General features: G+C 44.4%; 1 protein-coding gene across 20 annotated transcripts in view; it reads left to right on the top strand.

Moving 5' to 3' along the window:
* Positions 1 to 767: 767 nt before the first annotated feature.
* The window catches only part of LOC120697994 (myosin-11-like), a 25,887-nt gene continuing 9,082 nt past the window's right edge, over positions 768 to 17,572 (top strand). For 8 of the 20 annotated variants that reach the window (XR_005684636.1, XR_005684638.1, XR_005684637.1 and 5 more), the window contains exons 1-28: positions 769 to 1,256; positions 2,277 to 2,405; positions 2,673 to 2,816; positions 2,917 to 3,062; positions 3,163 to 3,319; positions 3,457 to 3,515; positions 3,685 to 3,844; positions 3,920 to 4,069; positions 4,149 to 4,285; positions 4,445 to 4,591; positions 4,675 to 4,776; positions 4,863 to 4,920; positions 5,012 to 5,113; positions 5,874 to 5,911; positions 6,001 to 6,127; positions 6,209 to 6,376; positions 7,077 to 7,208; positions 7,290 to 7,399; positions 7,898 to 7,958; positions 8,408 to 8,585; positions 8,675 to 8,880; positions 8,991 to 9,110; positions 9,201 to 9,299; positions 9,379 to 9,567; positions 9,804 to 9,943; positions 13,841 to 14,008; positions 14,163 to 14,330; positions 14,477 to 14,644. Coding sequence is in view for 12 of the 20 variants with exons in the window: in XM_039981410.1 (XP_039837344.1) it covers positions 1,254 to 1,256; positions 2,277 to 2,405; positions 2,673 to 2,816; positions 2,917 to 3,062; positions 3,163 to 3,319; positions 3,457 to 3,515; positions 3,685 to 3,844; positions 3,920 to 4,069; positions 4,149 to 4,285; positions 4,445 to 4,591; positions 4,675 to 4,776; positions 4,863 to 4,920; positions 5,012 to 5,113; positions 5,874 to 5,911; positions 6,001 to 6,127; positions 6,209 to 6,376; positions 7,077 to 7,208; positions 7,290 to 7,399; positions 7,898 to 7,958; positions 8,408 to 8,585; positions 8,675 to 8,880; positions 8,991 to 9,110; positions 9,201 to 9,299; positions 9,379 to 9,567; positions 9,804 to 9,943; positions 13,841 to 14,008; positions 14,163 to 14,330; positions 14,477 to 14,644 (3,566 nt within the window). In the remaining 8 variants the exon portion in view is untranslated. Of the gene's footprint in view, positions 1,257 to 2,276; positions 2,469 to 2,672; positions 2,817 to 2,916; positions 3,063 to 3,155; positions 3,320 to 3,456; positions 3,516 to 3,684; positions 3,845 to 3,919; positions 4,070 to 4,148; positions 4,286 to 4,444; positions 4,592 to 4,674; positions 4,777 to 4,862; positions 4,921 to 5,011; positions 5,114 to 5,873; positions 5,912 to 6,000; positions 6,128 to 6,208; positions 6,377 to 7,076; positions 7,209 to 7,289; positions 7,400 to 7,897; positions 7,959 to 8,407; positions 8,586 to 8,674; positions 8,881 to 8,990; positions 9,111 to 9,200; positions 9,300 to 9,378; positions 9,568 to 9,803; positions 9,944 to 13,840; positions 14,009 to 14,162; positions 14,331 to 14,476; positions 14,645 to 17,572 lie in introns of those variants that run through there. The other 12 variants (XR_005684640.1, XR_005684639.1, XR_005684641.1 and 9 more) reach the window with 7 other exon arrangements.

The following is a 17,572-nucleotide window of genomic DNA, read 5'->3' as shown; positions in this document are numbered from 1 at the left end:
AGAAAGAAAATCTGTCTTTGATGCTCCAGCGAAATAATAAGACAACGGTGCAACAACTAGCTAACAACTGATTTTGTATATTAATCTCGGCATCATGATGCTATTGTCAGTCTGTCAAGTTAATTAACACTGTGTGCTTGTAATGATTCTGTGATGGCCATGGCAATGTGCCAATGTCAAATATTATTATTGTACTCTAGTATGTAGCTACATGTGATGCAATACGTAACGAATAATATACATATGGGCTTTCGATGGTCTTCACTACCACATCTGGGCCAATGCTCTTGGACCGCGCGGCCCAAGTATACTCTAATTTTTTAGCCAGATGTTTGGTTTTAAAACTATTTATTTTATTTTTAAATTTACTTACTCGTATTCACATGCAAGTCAAATCACCCTTTTCTTGTTTGCTCACATGCAAGTCAATTATCTCTCTCCTACTTTAGATCCTGCTGCATGCACAATATATTTATTGAGTCTCGCATGCAAGTCTTGCACGGGGTTCAAGAAAACCTTCAGATGCCATTGAGAAATTTATAGTTGTGACATCTAATATAGTCTTGTTGTTCTTAAAATAATTAATATAACCTTGTCCAAGAGAATCTGGGATGATTCTAGTGCAAAAAGCGCGCAATTTTTGAAATTCATTTAGCTTGTAATTTGCGGCGGCACATTACGGAATTGCTCTACCACACGCTGACACGCCAACGGTCACACCGGCACCAAGCCACCAACGCACCCACCACCCGCTGCTCCCCCTCCGTCCTTCCCACTTTGCCACTTGCCAGCCTCGTTCCCTTCCCCCTCCCTCTCCTCTCCCCCGTGTTCCGGCGAACGCCACGGCGGTGGTGGTGCATGTGGGGTGGCTCCCGCCGCCCCGAATCTTGCCGCTTGTAGCCCGAGCGATCCGATCAGCACCCTACGGCCCTACCATCTCCACCCCCGCTCTAACACCAAAAATAGATATGGGGGATGAGGCCTCTGGTGTCCGGTTCGCGCCCCCACATTCCCTTTTTTTTTTTTCGCGCCCCCACATTCCCTCGTCCGCGTCCCTTCCTTCTCCGCTCGCTCCGCTGCTGGCATTGCGCGCCTCCGCAAGCACGCGTTCGAGACGGACCGCACCAGGTGCCCCGCCTGTTCCCGCGCGGTGGCGAGGCGATCGGCGGGCGGCCCGAGGCGGGGAGACAACGCCGCCGCCTGCCCCGATTCGACGTCACCTACAACGGCTGTAGTGTTCGATCGCGTGGCTCATGGTAAGTGTAGGTTTGATTGTTTGCGCTCTGGTTCTCGCATGAACAGGGAGTTCCGTTGTGCTTGGTGGTGATGTCTGCGGTGCGTGCCCGCCCGTCATGCAACTTTATCGAGTCACTGTAAGCTGGGGGTCCGGGTTAAGGTGGGACAATGTGGGTATTTGTTGCATTGGAAGTTTTGGAGGATTTGGTGTACGAGTGACCTAGTTGGCTGGAATTTCATAATTCCCCGGTACACATGATCGTCAGCCTCCTTTAATGTAGTTCTGTGGAGTGTTTGATCGATGGGGTATTCAGATTTCAGACTAATAGAGTAATAGTTAGCAGAGCCACATGTAGAATGCACTTTAAATACAACCCACTTTGATCTCACTATCTGGTCCAATTTGATGAGATGAATACATATTTCTAGGTGTTGTTACAGTATGATGGATTAAGTGCATAGCAGAATGAGCATTAACTGAAACTTTAGTTTGATGATGAAATTAACGGTATACTAGTAATTCATACTCTCATGTAACTGCCCTGAAACCAGGTTAGGTATCACCAATCAAGATTATTGTGGGGAAGTAGGTATTGAACTTAATGCTAAACATTTTATTGTTCATGACTGGTTGTAGTTTTAGTTAATCCCTGCCCTAGATTTTATGGCTTAATGTACAACATTATCCTATTCTATTTTAACAATATAACCCACTTTCTTATAGTATAGCTTTCATGATATTGTTCTAACTTTACACCTTTTGTCCCCCATATAATTATTTATCATTTGGCCTTTTTCTGCATGGAAACCTTCTCTTGTCATTTGACAGCAGTTAGCTCATTTAGTAACGAGCCCTGTATCATGCTATGTGCCATTCAGTATAATAGGTCTTAAATCCTTATGGTGGTCTGTCCTTTCGCACCTATTGTAATGAACTTTATCCAGAGGTGCACTACCATTTTGTTTACCAACAAGACAGTCATGTGAAAGAAAATGGGCTTTCCAGACATTCTGGAGGTTTTGACTTGTCTTGTGTGCAGGCTTCCACATTAAAAATTGTTGTAGGCTCCCATATATGGATGGAGGATAAAGATCTAGCTTGGATCGATGGTGAGGTTTTCAGAATTGAAGATCGAAACGTCCATGTCCATGCTACTAATGGAAAGACGGTACGCATGTCTTATGCTGCCTGTTGATCTTACATGGTTCAGTGGTGAATCAATTTGCGCATAGTAAGACATTTAATTCGTGCCTTTCTTCTAATTTTAGAAAATTACAATTGTACTGCCTTTAACGTATGAATCAATTAGAAGGGGCTCATTTTGCTTTGACTTGCATATGAGTATGCAACTTTTCCATTGTTTATTTAGACTTGTCCATGTTCATATGTTATCTGCTGTACAACCTATGCCATTTCTTGTATTCCGTGAAACCAGGTTATTGTGAGCATATCAGACATTCATACAAAGGACACGGAAGTGCCATCTAATGGCATTGATGACATGACACGTCTATCATACTTGCATGAACCTGGTGTTCTAAATAATCTTGCTATTCGATATGCAAAAAATATAATCTATGTGAGTATTTTTAACTAAATTATTGTCACTTCAAAATGATCAAAGCAAAGAAGTTTATTTTTGCCATTTTTTATTCTAATTTCCTCATTTTGAGTTCCAGACCTATACTGGCAATATTCTGATTGCAATTAATCCATTCCAAAGGCTGCCTCATCTTTCTGATCCCTATACTATGGAGAAGTACAAAGGTGCTAATTTTGGTGAGCTAGACCCTCATGTATTTGCAATTGCCGATGTTTCTTACAGGTGAATGCCTACAGTAACAGTGGTGAATGATTTCTTACAATGAAGTGTGGCAATAATATTGATAGAACCTTTTGTGACATTCTTTTGAATAAGGAAACAGGCAAATGATGAATGAGGGAAAGAGCAACTCCATTTTGGTGAGCGGTGAAAGTGGTGCTGGTAAAACTGAAACCACAAAGATGCTTATGACATATCTTGCTTTTTTGGGTGGACGATCGAGAACAGGAGGGAGGACAGTTGAACAACAAGTTTTAGAAGTAAGTTGGGAAACACAACTTCTTCTTGTTAACAAAAATGTCCTGCACGTCCAAAAGGCACTGGAGGCTTTTAAAGTATTGTGCCATATTAGTTTAACTTGAAACTAATCCAATATCTAATTACGCCTTGTGTGCAGTCTAATCCCGTCCTCGAAGCCTTTGGCAATGCAAAGACTGTTCGTAATAACAACTCAAGGTGATCTTCTTAAACTACTTTTAGTCTTATAAGACAACTCTTTGAAAGCTATTTAGTATGGGACATTAAAATGTTTAAATATGGAATAGAACTAAATCTTCATAGTTGAAGAGAGAGAGAGAGATAAAATTTCCTCACATACTTGTTTATTTTTTATGACATGATGAAGTCGATTTGGCAAATTTGTTGAAATCCAATTTGACAAGAGTGGGAAGATATCAGGCGCTGCCATTAGAACATACTTGCTTGAAAGATCTCGTGTTTGCCAAATCAATAGTCCAGAGAGAAACTATCATTGCTTTTACTTCCTATGTGCAGCACCATTAGAGGTAAATTTCCTATCTCAATATGATTGACTGGTCGTGTCTCCAGTTCTTTTGCTGATGTATATACCCTACTGGCAGGATATCAAAAGGTATAAGCTGGCTGACCCGTCATCGTTTCACTATCTCAACCAATCCACGTGCATTAAACTTGATGAAATTAGTGATGCTAAGGAGTATCTCGCAACACGCAGTGCGATGAATACGGTTGGCATCACTGAACAGGAGCAGGTTTCTGACATGAATTTCTCAACAAAATATATGACGCAGATGTGCATATAACCTTTTTTGTTATTCATTTATATTTTAGGAGGCTACATTCAGAGTAGTTGCTGCTGTTCTCCACCTCGGGAATATCAGTTTTGTGAAAGGGAGAGAGGTAGATTCATCTTTACTAAAGGATGAGAAAGCTAGGTTTCATCTTAATGCAGCAGCAGAGCTCTTGATGTATGTCTAATATCTCCTCCATCTTTTTATAGTTTACAATTTTTCTTTCTCTTTTGTTAAATATAGAACAGAAAAGGGAGTACAATAGGGACCTAAGCTCTAATACGCATGTACATTCACATTTATAACCTATGATGCATCGTGGCATTCTGATTACAGGTGCGATTGCGGGAATCTGGAGAACGCATTGATAAAGAGAAAAATAAATACACCTGAAGGAGTTATAACCACAACAGTTGATCCTAATTCCGCTACTGTTAGTAGGGATGGCTTAGCAAAGCAAATATATTCTCGACTATTTGACTGGTACAAAATACTACCGTGTACTTAATTCCTAAATCATGTACGTAGTGCACCCTTGTAAGTGTATGTGCTTGTACCATCCGCAGGCTTGTAAACAGACTAAATGCATCCATAGGACAAGATACATCCTCTGACCGATTGATTGGAGTACTTGATATCTATGGTTTTGAAAGTTTTAAGACTAATAGGTAAATTATTTACTAAAATATGACTTCAACTTACAATTGAAGTCCATTTATGGATGTTTCCTGTCTTTGTCATACAATTGAAACAGCTTTGAACAATTGTGCATCAATTTCACCAATGAAAAACTCCAACAACATTTTAATCAGGTACTTGTCGAACAAATGTTTGGATGTTCATGATATTATAGTTCTCTTTGGTTCTATGGGTTGGTAAAAGAGTTAGTATTTGTCATGGCAGAATGTTTTTAAAATGGAGCAGGAAGAGTACAACAGAGAGCAGATTGACTGGAGTTACATAGAATTTGTCGACAACCAAGATGTTCTGGACTTGATTGAGAAGGTACGTTGAAATTTCTTTAGTTTTATTTGAGAAGGCATCTATTTGAGGAGATAGCTGCTTGTTTCTATTCGTTGGTGTTGTTAGACTTCTGCAGACTTTGCTAAGGATTTTATGATAGTTGGCCTTCCCACAAATGCAACCAAAACAACTTTATGAAAAAATAAGTATCATCGGTCAGTCTACAGAACTGTAACTGATGGATGAGCTATTCTGCTGTTTTGTGAATCCAAAGTTGAGCCTAACTCAGTTGATTGAGGGTGTGGATGTACGCATATACTACCCAGATTCAAATCCTCGCCGAGGCGAATTTGGGTGCCTACTTTCTTCTTAATACAAAGCCCTCTAGTGTTTTTTTAATGCATTGTTGCTACCCACCTCTTCTTTTCTCATCAAACATTTGTGAGGGGCAATGTGGGTATAAAGCTTTTATTTATCCCTTGTAGCCATTCCAATGTAGACCTCCTGTGTGTTCAAAATTACCAAAAGGGGCTGTAATATTAAGCAATATGTTTTCTTTGAACAATTCTGCATTACTATGATTTATGGACTTGGAGCTATTTGGTATTTCCTAACCTATAATTACAATCACCAGAGACATTGTGCATGACAATTGCTTTTGCAACAGCATATGATGGTGGTCTAAAAATGAAACATGGTTGGTAGTGCTAGGGGCTAATGTAAATGTGTATTCTCGTTATCCTTTTATATCAGTTTTTCTTTTCTCAAGTTCAATGTGCCTATCTCGTCTCTTTATGTTCAGAAACCTGGTGGAATTATTGCACTTCTTGATGAAGCTTGGTGAGTCTGAACTTCTTATATTGTATTTATTTCTGTTTCTGAATCAATTTTTCTAATGGATTTTTTTTGGTTTATTCTTTGTGCACCAGTATGTTTCCTAAATGCACGCATGAATCATTTTCTCAGAAGCTGTATGAGAAATTCAAGAATAACAAAAGATTTAGCAAGCCAAAGCTTTCTCGCACTGCATTTACCATACAACATTATGCGGGAGAAGTAAGCATTCTTCAAAACATAGCATTCCTTTCAGTACATTTGGATGAGTACATTCCTTTAAATTTTATGTTTCTTTTCCAGGTAACCTATCAATCTGATCATTTCCTGGACAAAAACAGAGATTACGTGGTAGTAGAACATCAAGAGTTACTTAATGCTTCCAGGTGCTCATTTGTGTCAGGATTATTCCCATCAGTACTAGAGGAGAACACAAAAGCATCAAAGACTTCCATTGCTACTCGCTTCAAGGTATGATTCTCCTACAGTCCTACTTGATTATTATGCCTACAATTCCATACCAAAGTTAGTTGGAGAAAAAAATACTTAGGAAGTTCCATTTTTTCACTTGAGGTTTGGCTTTGGTTGTCTTTCGAGAACTAAATTCTCATATATCCATTTGGCCTCAAATCCAGAGTTTTGGTTGTATACTTCAAATTTTATCTATTGATGATGGTGGATTTACTTCCAGATGTAAGTTTTACAATGTCATCATTTGAGTTAGCAAAAAAAAAAGAAGAAGAAGCAAACTAACAAAACAAAACAATATGGAGAAGAAGGTGAAGAGGTTTGCATACTGAAGATATAATACCCCAGTCCATTAGTAGCCTTATCATGGTCAGATTAGTGTCATATGGAGATTTTAGGTAGGTGAGAGCCAATCCTTTGTGTTCTGAACATAGTACCTTCGAGCTAAATCTTTTTAGGTAGGTGAAATGCAAGCAAGGGATTGCTTCATCAATGAGTTGAGCTATGAACGGATATTGGTGTTATAGAAATGTTATCATATTTGCAGGGTATAAAACAACTAATCTAGAAAGTAAATGAATACTACTTGATAGAGGAAGGGAAAAGAGAATATATAAGTTTGTTCGACCATAGAGTTATGTTTCATGTAAAATTAGTGTCATTTATTATCATTTATTATCTGATAACTTCCATGTACTCCCAGTGGCAACTCCAAGAACTAATGGAGACGTTGAATTCTACGGAACCTCATTACATTAGATGCATTAAGCCCAATAATATTCTTAAGCCTACTGCATTTGAGAACATCAATGTACTGCAGCAACTTCGGTGTTCAGTAAGCAACAGATTACTCATGGCAAAGTTTCCTTAGAAACTCAGCACCATTGTATACTCTAATGGTTTGTTGGCATTTCAGGGTGTTCTTGAAGCTATTAGAATCAGTTGTGCTGGATATCCTACAAGAAAAATATTTCATGATTTTCTCTATCAGCTTCGCATTCTTGCTCCTGAAGTTTTCATGGAAAAGTGAGCACGCAATTTTTTTACTGAACTCGCAGAGTTGATAAGGAGATATTATGTATGTGCACACACAGACACAGAGAGAGAGAGAGAGAGAGAGAGAGAGAGAGAGAGCGAGAGAGGGAGGGAGGGAGGAAGGGACCTATCCTTGAAACTCAAGGTGGAAGTGGATGACCTGAAGCATTGAGTTTGAGCATATGAAGCCGATGTTGCTTCAACGCAATGAGCAATTATCACTAAAGCCGTTGCGCTAACGTGTATTCATTTTCTTGCTTTGTCATCATACCTAGCATAGTACACCTTCAAAGTCTTTTCTTCATCTTGGGAGAAGTCTTGAGTGTGTCCTTTTTAGTAAAAAAAAAATCTTCTTTGCAGTTCTGATACCATATTCTCAATTTGTATGTATATATAGAGAGCACATGGCCTAGATTAACAAGTTTGATAGCAAAATATTTTCCCCCTAGATCTGATAGTAAAATATAATTCTTCTCTTATATCTGATAGAAACAATGAAAAGGTGTTGTGCCAAAAGATTCTGGACAAGATGGAACTCCATGGTTATCAGGTGAAGAAAACTATATTTATGGTTGTTTATGTTATATGCCTTTATCTTTGTTATATATATGCCTATATTCTTTTCCTTTCTGCATGTATAACAAAACAAGTCACTCAAGTAAAAAATGCAATGCTTGTTCTCGTCAAGTAACTATAGTCTATGATGTGGTAAATAATAAAGATGTAAACATAATGCTTCGTGTGAATAACATTGGTCCATTTTTTATGATTATTTTTTTTTCCAACAACCAATTTATAACGCCTAATGATTTTGGTTTGCATCACTACTCCATCAGCTGTTTTTTGTCTATTGTTGATTTATATTTTTGTTGCCAACAAGCAGAATTTGTAATAGCTAACTACTCCACGTGGTACGTTCGTTTATACAATTGCATGGCAGAAATCTCTGCTTTCAGCATATTAATATAATGAAATATCATCATGATATGTCCGTGACAGATTGGAAGAACAAAAGTGTTCCTGAGAGCTGGTCAGATGGCTGAATTAGATGCTAGAAGAACTGAAGTGCGGAATAAAGCAGCTAGAGCTGTTCAGAGTAGATTCCGCACTCATGCTGCTCGTGAAAAATTCCTTGTATTACGCAAGACATCAATATCTTTTCAATCTTTTGTTAGAGGTAAGGTGTTGTTAGTTGGTATCCCAAGTGGAAACAATGCTCATTGCTCGGATCATATCGTATACTGAGAGTACCATCAACTATTGCAGTAATACTCGCTTTTAAATTACGTGTTCTACTGAGAAAACAAGCTGCGGCGTTGCAAATACAGAAAAGTTACCGCTGCTATGTTGCTTGGAACTCTTATTCTAAGTTACGCTCTTCAGCAATTACGTTGCAGACAGGATTAAGGTTGTTTGGTGTTTATAAGGAATACAATATCAGAAAACAAAATAAAGCCTCTATTCATATCCAGGTAGACCACAAATTCACTATTTTATCCAAGGGAAAGCTAGCTACAACCTCCAACTTTCATATTTTACATGGACATATCTGAAATGTCACTCTGGGAATGGTTGCCTGCAGGCTTGGTGGCGATGCCATAGAGATTATTCGAACTACTGTAAAATTAAGAGATCAGTGTTAATTTATCAGTGTGCATGGAGAAGACGGGTTGCTAGAGGAGAACTCAGAAAACTCAAAATGGTACGGATGAAGCAGCTGTATCATTTTTTAATCATGTTGTTTCTGCATTTTTCACTAATACATCCTTTTATTTGTCGGTATGTTTCGTAGGCTGCAAGGGACACAGAAGCCCTAAAGGTGGAGAAGGAGAAACTTGAGGAGCATGTTGAAGAGCTGACTAGCTGTTTAGGCTTGGAAAAGAAACTTAGGGTAGATGCTGTTCTCGAATTAAGATAATATGGGATGAATTAACTGGTGAATTTATTCTCGCATAATATCACTTTTTTAGACTGATCTGGAGAAGAACAAAGCAGGAGAAATTTCCAAACTACAGGCTGCTCTTCGTGAGATGGAGCGGCGGGTGGAAGAAGCCACAGAGATGCAGGAAAGAGAATTAGCCAAGAGGGCCATTGAAGAAGCTTTAGCTCAAGAAAGAGAAAAGATCACTTCATTGACTAATGAAGTTGAGGAACTGAAGGTCTTGTACTTTTTTCCTAAACCAACATAGGATTCACTCAAATGCATAGATTCCAAGGCTTTAATTACTGCATTCTAATAAGATGAGATACAGTTACAGGATGTGTTTCATGTTAAACGATAAAAAGAACAGCCCATTACATAACATATCCATGTTTGATTAGAATCTGATGGTAGATGTAACTTATTTATCTATGACATGGAATTCTTTTTTATGGATGGTTGTGACTTTAACAGGTACTACTACTAAGAGAACAAGAAGAAAATAGTGCAACTAAGAGTGCACTTGTGATTGCTCAGGAAGAAAATGATGCATTGAAAAGAAAAATTGTGGTCGCAGATGAAAACGTGGAGCAACTTAGAGATACTGTAAAGAGGTAGGTTACTAGGGACTTTAAGCCATAATTTGTTTAAACAACCAATACTAGAAACTAGTGTTCCTTTCAGGATAGGACCACCAAACGTATCCCTTAACATTGCTGCTTTGATGCAGAGGTCTGACAGAAACGGATATCTTTTGAAAACCTCATATGCAATTTACCCACGAATTCTTCTATGAGCACATGTATCGGACATGGTTTTTTTTTATGCAGTCACACTTATTTAAAATGCTAACCTTTTATGCTGCCTGGGTTTATTTTGTCATTGCTAAACCACAATACAATACTAAGATAACATTTGGGCACTAAAGAATAGTTGGTTCATTGAAATGCTTGTTTGACACTAGTAATTGCAGTTTCAGACTAGCAATGCTGCAGTAGAACATACCAGGTAACATGAAACATATATTAAGATAACACTAGTCGAAAGATATTAACATAGAACAAATAAGATCATACTAGCAAGAACTTAAAAGTGAGATAAAGTACCTAAAAAGGAAATCAAATACTCCATTAACCTAATATGTTTGCTTCGGAAACTGTTTGACCAAATCTCTTGTTGTTCACACGCGTGTTTGTTCCTTCAAATCCTTGAGAATGGGTGTGTCTGTTGTAAGGGTTCTTTCCCTTTTTTATTCTTCTTAATGTAATGATATGCAGATCTCCTACACGTACGAAAAAAATATGAAATTGTTTGAATGCACTTCATCATCCTGGTGATCACTGTGATAGAGCAGGCAGCTCTCAGTGTAGGAGGGAAATAATGGATGTATTATTCCAAACCCTAGAAGTGTGGGATATATAGATCCTATACATGGTCCTCTATACATGGACTCATATATACACCAACACCCCCCCAGTCTGAACTACCGGCGCAGCGGTGTTCAAGACTGAACAACAAGAAAGCCAACACCCCCCGCAGTCTGAACAATCGGCGCAGCGGTGTTCAAGACTGGACAAGAAGAGAGTACAAAGGGCAAATCCCCCCCCCCCGCAGCCACAACTAGCCACCTGCTATGTTGAGGCTGGAGCAAAACTCCGAGAAGGTCGAGGAGGGTAGTCCTTTGGTGAAGATGTCGGCAAACTGGGAGGTAGTCGGGACATGGAGTACCCGAACATCGCCGATGGCGACCCTGTCGCGCACGAAGTGTAGGTCGATCTCCACATGCTTCGTCCGCTGATGCTGGACGGGGTTGGTGGAGAGATACATGGCGCTGACGTTGTCACAGTAGACGAGCGTGCTCTTGGCGAGCGGGCTGTGGAGCTCCGCCAAGAGCTGTCGTAGCCAGGACGCCTCCGCCACGCCGTTAGCAACAACACGGTACTCCGCCTCGGCACTGGAGCGGGAGACAACCGGCTGCCGCTTGGACGACCAGGAGACTAGGTTGCCGCCCAGGAAGACAGCGTAGCCGGAAGTGGAGCGGCGAGTGTCCGGACAACCAGCCCAGTCAGCGTCGGTGTAGGCAACCAGCTCAGCAGAGGACGAGCGGTGAAGAACCAGGCCGAGGTCCACAGTGCCACAGACGTAGCAGAGGAGACGCTTCAGCGCAGCAAGGTGTGACTCCCGGGGATCATGCATATGGAGACAGACCTGCTGAACAGCGTAGGTGAGGTCCGGCCTGGTGAAGGTGAGGTACTGCAAAGCGCCGGCCAGACTCCGGTAGGCAGTAGGATCAGCCACCGGATCACCCAGATCAGCAGACAGCTTCGCCTGAGTGTCGACAGGAGTGGAGCAGGGCTTGCAATCAGTCATCCCAGCCCGCTCCAGAATATCAAGTGCGTACTGCCGTTGGTGAAGGAGAAGACCAGACGGGCGAGGCTCAACAGTGACGCACAAGAAGTGGTGGAGCTGACTAAGATCCTTCATAGCAAACTCCTGCTGCAGAGAGGAGATGACACTCTGAAGTAACTGCTGACTGGAGGCTGTGAGCACAATGTCATCGACATAGAGCAGCAGATAGGCAGTCTCATCCCCACGGCGGTAGATGAAGAGAGACGTGACAGACTTGGCCTTGGTGAACCCCAATGTCAGCAAGAACATGGCGAACCGAGAATACCAAGCCCGAGGAGCCTACTTCAGACCATAGAGAGACTTGTTCAGTCGGCAGACCATGTCCGGACGACTGGAGTCCACAAATCTCGCTGGCTGAGAGCAGTAGACTGTCTCTGACAGAGTGCCGTGAAGAAACACATTCTTCACACTCAGTTGGTGCACAGGCCAAGAGCGAGAGAGCGCAAGCGAGAAGACCGTGCGCACAGTGGCAGGCTTCACCACTGGCACACATGACAGAGGTGCTCAGTAGGAGCCCTAGTACATGGAACATCGGTACTACGACTGAGCTGAGCCAAAACGTCGCGGTCGGGGTGTCCAAGCTGACAGTGCCACGTGGTGCTAGAAGGCGTCACGGCGAAAGCAGCAGATGAAGAAGAAGAAGTCGAAGGCGGAGAGCAGCGGAAGCAGGAAGCCGAAGAGTGTAAAGGGGCTCCGGGCTGTCACATTGGAGGAGCGGACGCCGAGAAGCCGAATCCTTCACAGTAAGACCAGAAGAGTCAAATTCAATGGAACAAGAGTTATCAGCAGTAAACTGGCAAATGAAAAGAAGGTTGTGAACCATCGGGGGAGCAACAAGGACATTAGGAAGGCGAAAAGAATCAGGAGCAGAACCCACGGCGGTGACAGGAAGTCAAGACCCATCACCAACCATGATTGAAGAAGGACAAGAGGGGTGTGGGGGTCGGACAAAAGAGAGTATACCGGCATCAGGAGTGGTGTGGAAGGAGGCACCCAAGTCGGCGATCCACTTCGTGCTGACCGGCGGCGTCAGTCCCATGGTGTTGAAGGACTGCGCCAGAGCGGCCTGGTCCCACCCCCCAGGCCAGGTCGGCTGCTGGGCTGAGCGGGCGGGGTCCAGGACGGCACGAAGAGGGGAGCAGCACCGGCGAACATGGTCGCCGGCTGGAGTTGAGGACGAGGCCCCCCTCCCGGACCCTGGAACGGCCACATCGAGATGCGCCCTAACCATGAGTTGCTGAAGGATGGCCAGGGCGTACGCCCCGACGGCCCCCACTGGCACCGGGACCCTCAGAAGCAGGGCTACCAGTGCCACCCCCCCCCCCCCGCCGACGACGTGTATGGCCCCCCTCCCCCCACCTCCGGTCTGCCCGGCGGGAGCAGCACCGAGGGAGGTGGCAGGAGCGGCGGAGGAGGCCGGTGGAGCAGCGACGAGTGCGATGGGGGTGGGCGAGGACGATCCGGGCGCAAGGCCACTAGTGATCTCCTCGAGAGCGAGGTCGTCCCGGACCTGCAGGAATGAGGGAAGAGGAGGGAAGGAGGAGAGAGGGGGGGGGGGGGGGGGGCGGCGGCCGTCGGCCAGCCATGGCCGGCGGCGGCGGCAGCGGCTGGGATGGGAGGGAGAAGAGGAGAGGTAACCCTCACCCTAGGCTAATGATACCATGTAGGAGGAAAATAATGGATGTATTATTCCAAACCCTAGAAGGGTGGGATATATAGATCCTATACATGAGCCTCTATACATGAGCTCACATATACACCAACACTCAGTACTAGTTTATTTCTTTGTTGAGTTCATAATATCCAGTTTTGTCATAGCTTCACGGAGCTGAAGATTGCAAATATAAATGATACTTTACTTCCGGTTACTCATTGAAACTCAAGATATAAATGAAGAAGCAATAGAGAATTGAAGATTAAGGAGAACATGTTTTTTTGTTGATCCGCAAAGGCCCAATAATACAACTAAGTCCAACCTTTCTCTTAGTTCCATTTCTCGTGCTGATACTTTTTTGTATCATATACTTGATTACAATAAAGTAAATCCAATCTCATCCTTTCTATTCTGAAACTACAACTTTCTTCCTGTCTGTTGAATGCAGATTTGAAAAGAACGCGACAGAACTAGAGTCTTCACTAATGATGGAAAAGGAACAAAACGTGACTACTAGAAGGGAACTAACTGAAGCACACCAAAGGGTGGATGAACTACTGATGGAAATTGCAGATGCCAATGGAAAATCCACAGAGCTTCTGACTACTGTACAAAGGTCTCATTTTGGTTTAGTAAGAAATATAATATTTGCCATGCACTCATATAATCTTTGCAAAAGTATTGTTATCTGTGATTCTCAGCAACCACGTAGAAATATAGGACCATTTAGTTTACTTAAACTTCATTAACTTTCTTCCTCATGAACACAGGCTGCAAAAAAGCTTAATTGAGGGGGAGGCTACTTTACTTACAGAACGACAAGAAAGTGAGGCAACCAAGAAATCACTTAGTGAAGCTCATGCAGAAATCGAGGAACTGCTCAATAAAATTAAAGTAGCTGAACAAGACATTAGTAACTTCCAAGACAACACACAAAGGTAAATTGCATGATTCTGAAAATTGTTTTTCCCTGTCCTTGAGTTCATCCATGCTTGACTTCAGTTCTAAACTCCTTCCATTTTTTATTCTTATAATATCATAATTGTAAAATGACAATGCTAATTTCTATTTTCAATTAACATAGACTTGAAGTAACTGCTACAACATTGGAGACTTCATTGTTAGCTGAAAAACAAAAGAGTACTGCAATCTTTTCACAATTAGCTGAAGCACAGCAGGATATTGAAGTACTACAGAAGAAATTTGCAGACGCTAATAGGACAAATGATCTACTTCAAGATTCTTTGAAAAGGTTGTTTTCTCATGTTACATTAATTACTCAATGTTACCATACTTCAATAATCGGTGGTGGTATGAGTTGTTTTTCTTTTGTTTGAAAGGAATAAGAATAATTGGTGTTCGAGTTAATCTATCATATACTCAAAAAATACATGTATAAAATGGTGGAACATGAACATTAATATACATTTTCGAGCAAGGTACTTATGATTTCATGAAACTGATTTCATGAAACTGCAAAGGGAGTTCCATAGGTTCATTATCAGTACCTCTTTGAAAATGAAGGATCAAAAAGTATATTATAAGTCATGGTGATGATGTGTACAGTATACAGTGGTACCCAGGAAACATCTCAATTGCAGCTGAACCCAACGAGGGCAGCTTGGCTTATAGCCACTTGATTGAAATGGTAAAGGTAATTGCCTCACGGTTACAAAGGATGGCTGCTGCTTATATAGAGCAAGGCCTCTACTAGCATATTCCTTGCATAAAGCAAGATGCTTAGGCTACTTGGGAACCAAGGCATCTCATGATCAACTTGAGAGCCAAGACACCCCTACTTGGTAAAGTAAAAAGTTCATAAAGTAAGATACAAGTGCTAGCTTAACACTAACAATCTCCCCCTTAAGCCTAGCACTAGGTGACCTGCTTCAAGCCAATCTTCCTCCTCATCTCCTGGAACTTGGTCTTGCCCAGTGACTTGGTAAGGATGTCGGCGAGCTGGTCAGCGGTGGCGATGTAGTTGGCCTTGATGCTCCCTTCCTCCAGACAGTCCCTGGTGAAATGGAACTTAGTCCTGATGTGCTTGCTCCTGTCATGGAAGACAGGGTTTTTGGCCAGAGCTAGAGCAGACTTGCTGTCCACCTTAAGCTCCACTGCTTCCATCGTCCTGTCCAGGAGCTCCTCGAGCAGCCTAGACAGCCACATCGCTTGAGTTGCTGCGGTGGTGGTTGCAATGTACTCAGCCTCGCAACTGGACAATGCCACCACCCTTTGGTTCACGGACTGCCAGCTGACCAAGCAATCTCCCAGGAAGAACAGAGTCCCGCTGGTGCTCTTGCTTGAATCCACGTCGCCGGCGAGATCACTGTCGCAGTAACCGACGAAATGTGCTATGCTCGGAGCCCTCTTGTAGTGCAGACCGAAGTCTAGGGTCCCGGCCACGTAGCGCAGCACACGCTTGACCGCCTACAGATGCTCCGCCGTGGGCCGTTGCATGAACCGGCTCAGGTACCCGACCGTGAACGCGAGGTCCGGCCGAGTGAGGACGAGGTACCGCAGGCTGCCGACAAGCCGCCAGTAGTGCATGGGATCCACTTCCTCCGCCTTGCTCTCCCGGCTGAGCCGCAACTTCTCCTCCATTGGTATGGCGGCTGGATTGCACCCCGCCATTCCTCCCAACTCGAGGATGCGCTCGGCGTAGCGGGCTTGGCGAAGAACGATGCCCTTGGCATCTTGGCGCACCTCGACGCCGAGGTAGAAGTAGAGGAGGCCGAGGTCGCTCATGTCGAAGCGCTCCTTCATGGCGGCCTTGAAGTTCTCCACCTCCCCCTGATCGGCGCCGGTGGTGATGAGGTCGTCGACGTACACCGCCCACTGCCCCGCCTGTACACTGCCGCTTCACGCGTGCTCTGCGTGAACCCCATCTTCTTCAGTGTGGTGTCCAGCTTCGCGTTCCAGGCGCGTGGTGCTTGCCTCAGCCCGTAAAGAGCCTTGCGCAGCCAGTACACCTTCCCTTCTTCTCCGGCGACAGCGAAGCCTGGCGGCTGTCGCACGTACACCTCCTCCTTGAGGTCGCTGTTGAGGAAGGCAAATTTCACGTCCATGTGGTGCACCTTCCACCCTTCTTGCGCCGCCAGTGCAAGGAGAACCCGTACGGATTCCATCCTCGCCACCAGCGCGAAGGCATCTTCGAAGTCAATGTCTTCCTGCTGCACGAAACCGCGCGCCACTAGCCGGGCCTTGTGCCTAGTCACCATCCCCTTCTCGTCCTTCTTGAGCTTGTACACCCACTTGAGGGAGATTGGGCGATGGCCGGCGGGCAGCTGTACCAGCTCCCACGTCTTGTTCTTCTCCACAGCTTGAAGCTCCTGCTTCATGGCGGCCTCCCACGCTGGATCGCCCTTGGCTTCCGCGTATCCGGTCGGCTCGCCAGCATGAGAGAGGTGGAGCTGGGCGAAGAGTCGCAGCGCCTGACCTGGAGGAGAGTCGTCGCCGAGGATGTTCTCCATCGTGCGGTAGCGGAGGGGCTCATCATCGTAGGATGCATCGAGCCTGTCCTCGTCATCCTCCAGAGGCGTGGCGTGCTCGATCTCTGGCGCAGGGGTTGGAGTTGGTGCTGCCGGCGTGGACTCTTCTTGAAACAGAGGAGTTGAATCCTCTGTTCCAGGGTTCCCCTGCTCCCCCGGAGCTGGAGATGGCGAGTGCGGCGCAGATGGAACAGGGGAGGGGCTTGAAACAGGGGAAACGGGCGTTGGTGTCCGCGCTCCCTCTGTTCCTTCCTCCCAGGCGTGCTCGACGGCGAACTCCTCTTCTGCCGAAGCCTGTCAGCCTCCTTCCTTGATCCAGTCCCACCCGCGACTCTCGTCGAAGACGTCGCGCGAGACGCGCACATGGTGTCGCCGGGTCGAAGATGCCGTACGCCTTGGCGCCGTCGGCGTAGCCGATGAGGATGCCGGAGATGCTGCGATCGTCGAGCTTCTTAAGCTGCGATAGATCCTTGGTGAAGGCCACACATCCAAATGTGCGCAGGTACCCGACTTCCGGCGCCTTCCCGTGCCACGCTTCATACGGCGTCACGCCCTTCAGCGCCTTGGTAGGTGCTCTGTTCAGCAGGTGAACCGCGGTCACCACGGCCTCGCCCCAGAAGAGTGCCGGCAACCCGCGCTGCTTCAGCAGAGCCCGCGCCATCGCGACCACCGTCTAATTGCGCCACTCCACG

The sequence above is a fragment of the Panicum virgatum genome, chromosome 3K (genome assembly GCF_016808335.1).
Source record: "Panicum virgatum strain AP13 chromosome 3K, P.virgatum_v5, whole genome shotgun sequence".
Lineage (NCBI taxonomy): Eukaryota > Viridiplantae > Streptophyta > Magnoliopsida > Poales > Poaceae > Panicum > Panicum virgatum.
This window is presented reverse-complemented; position numbering and strand designations above follow the sequence as displayed.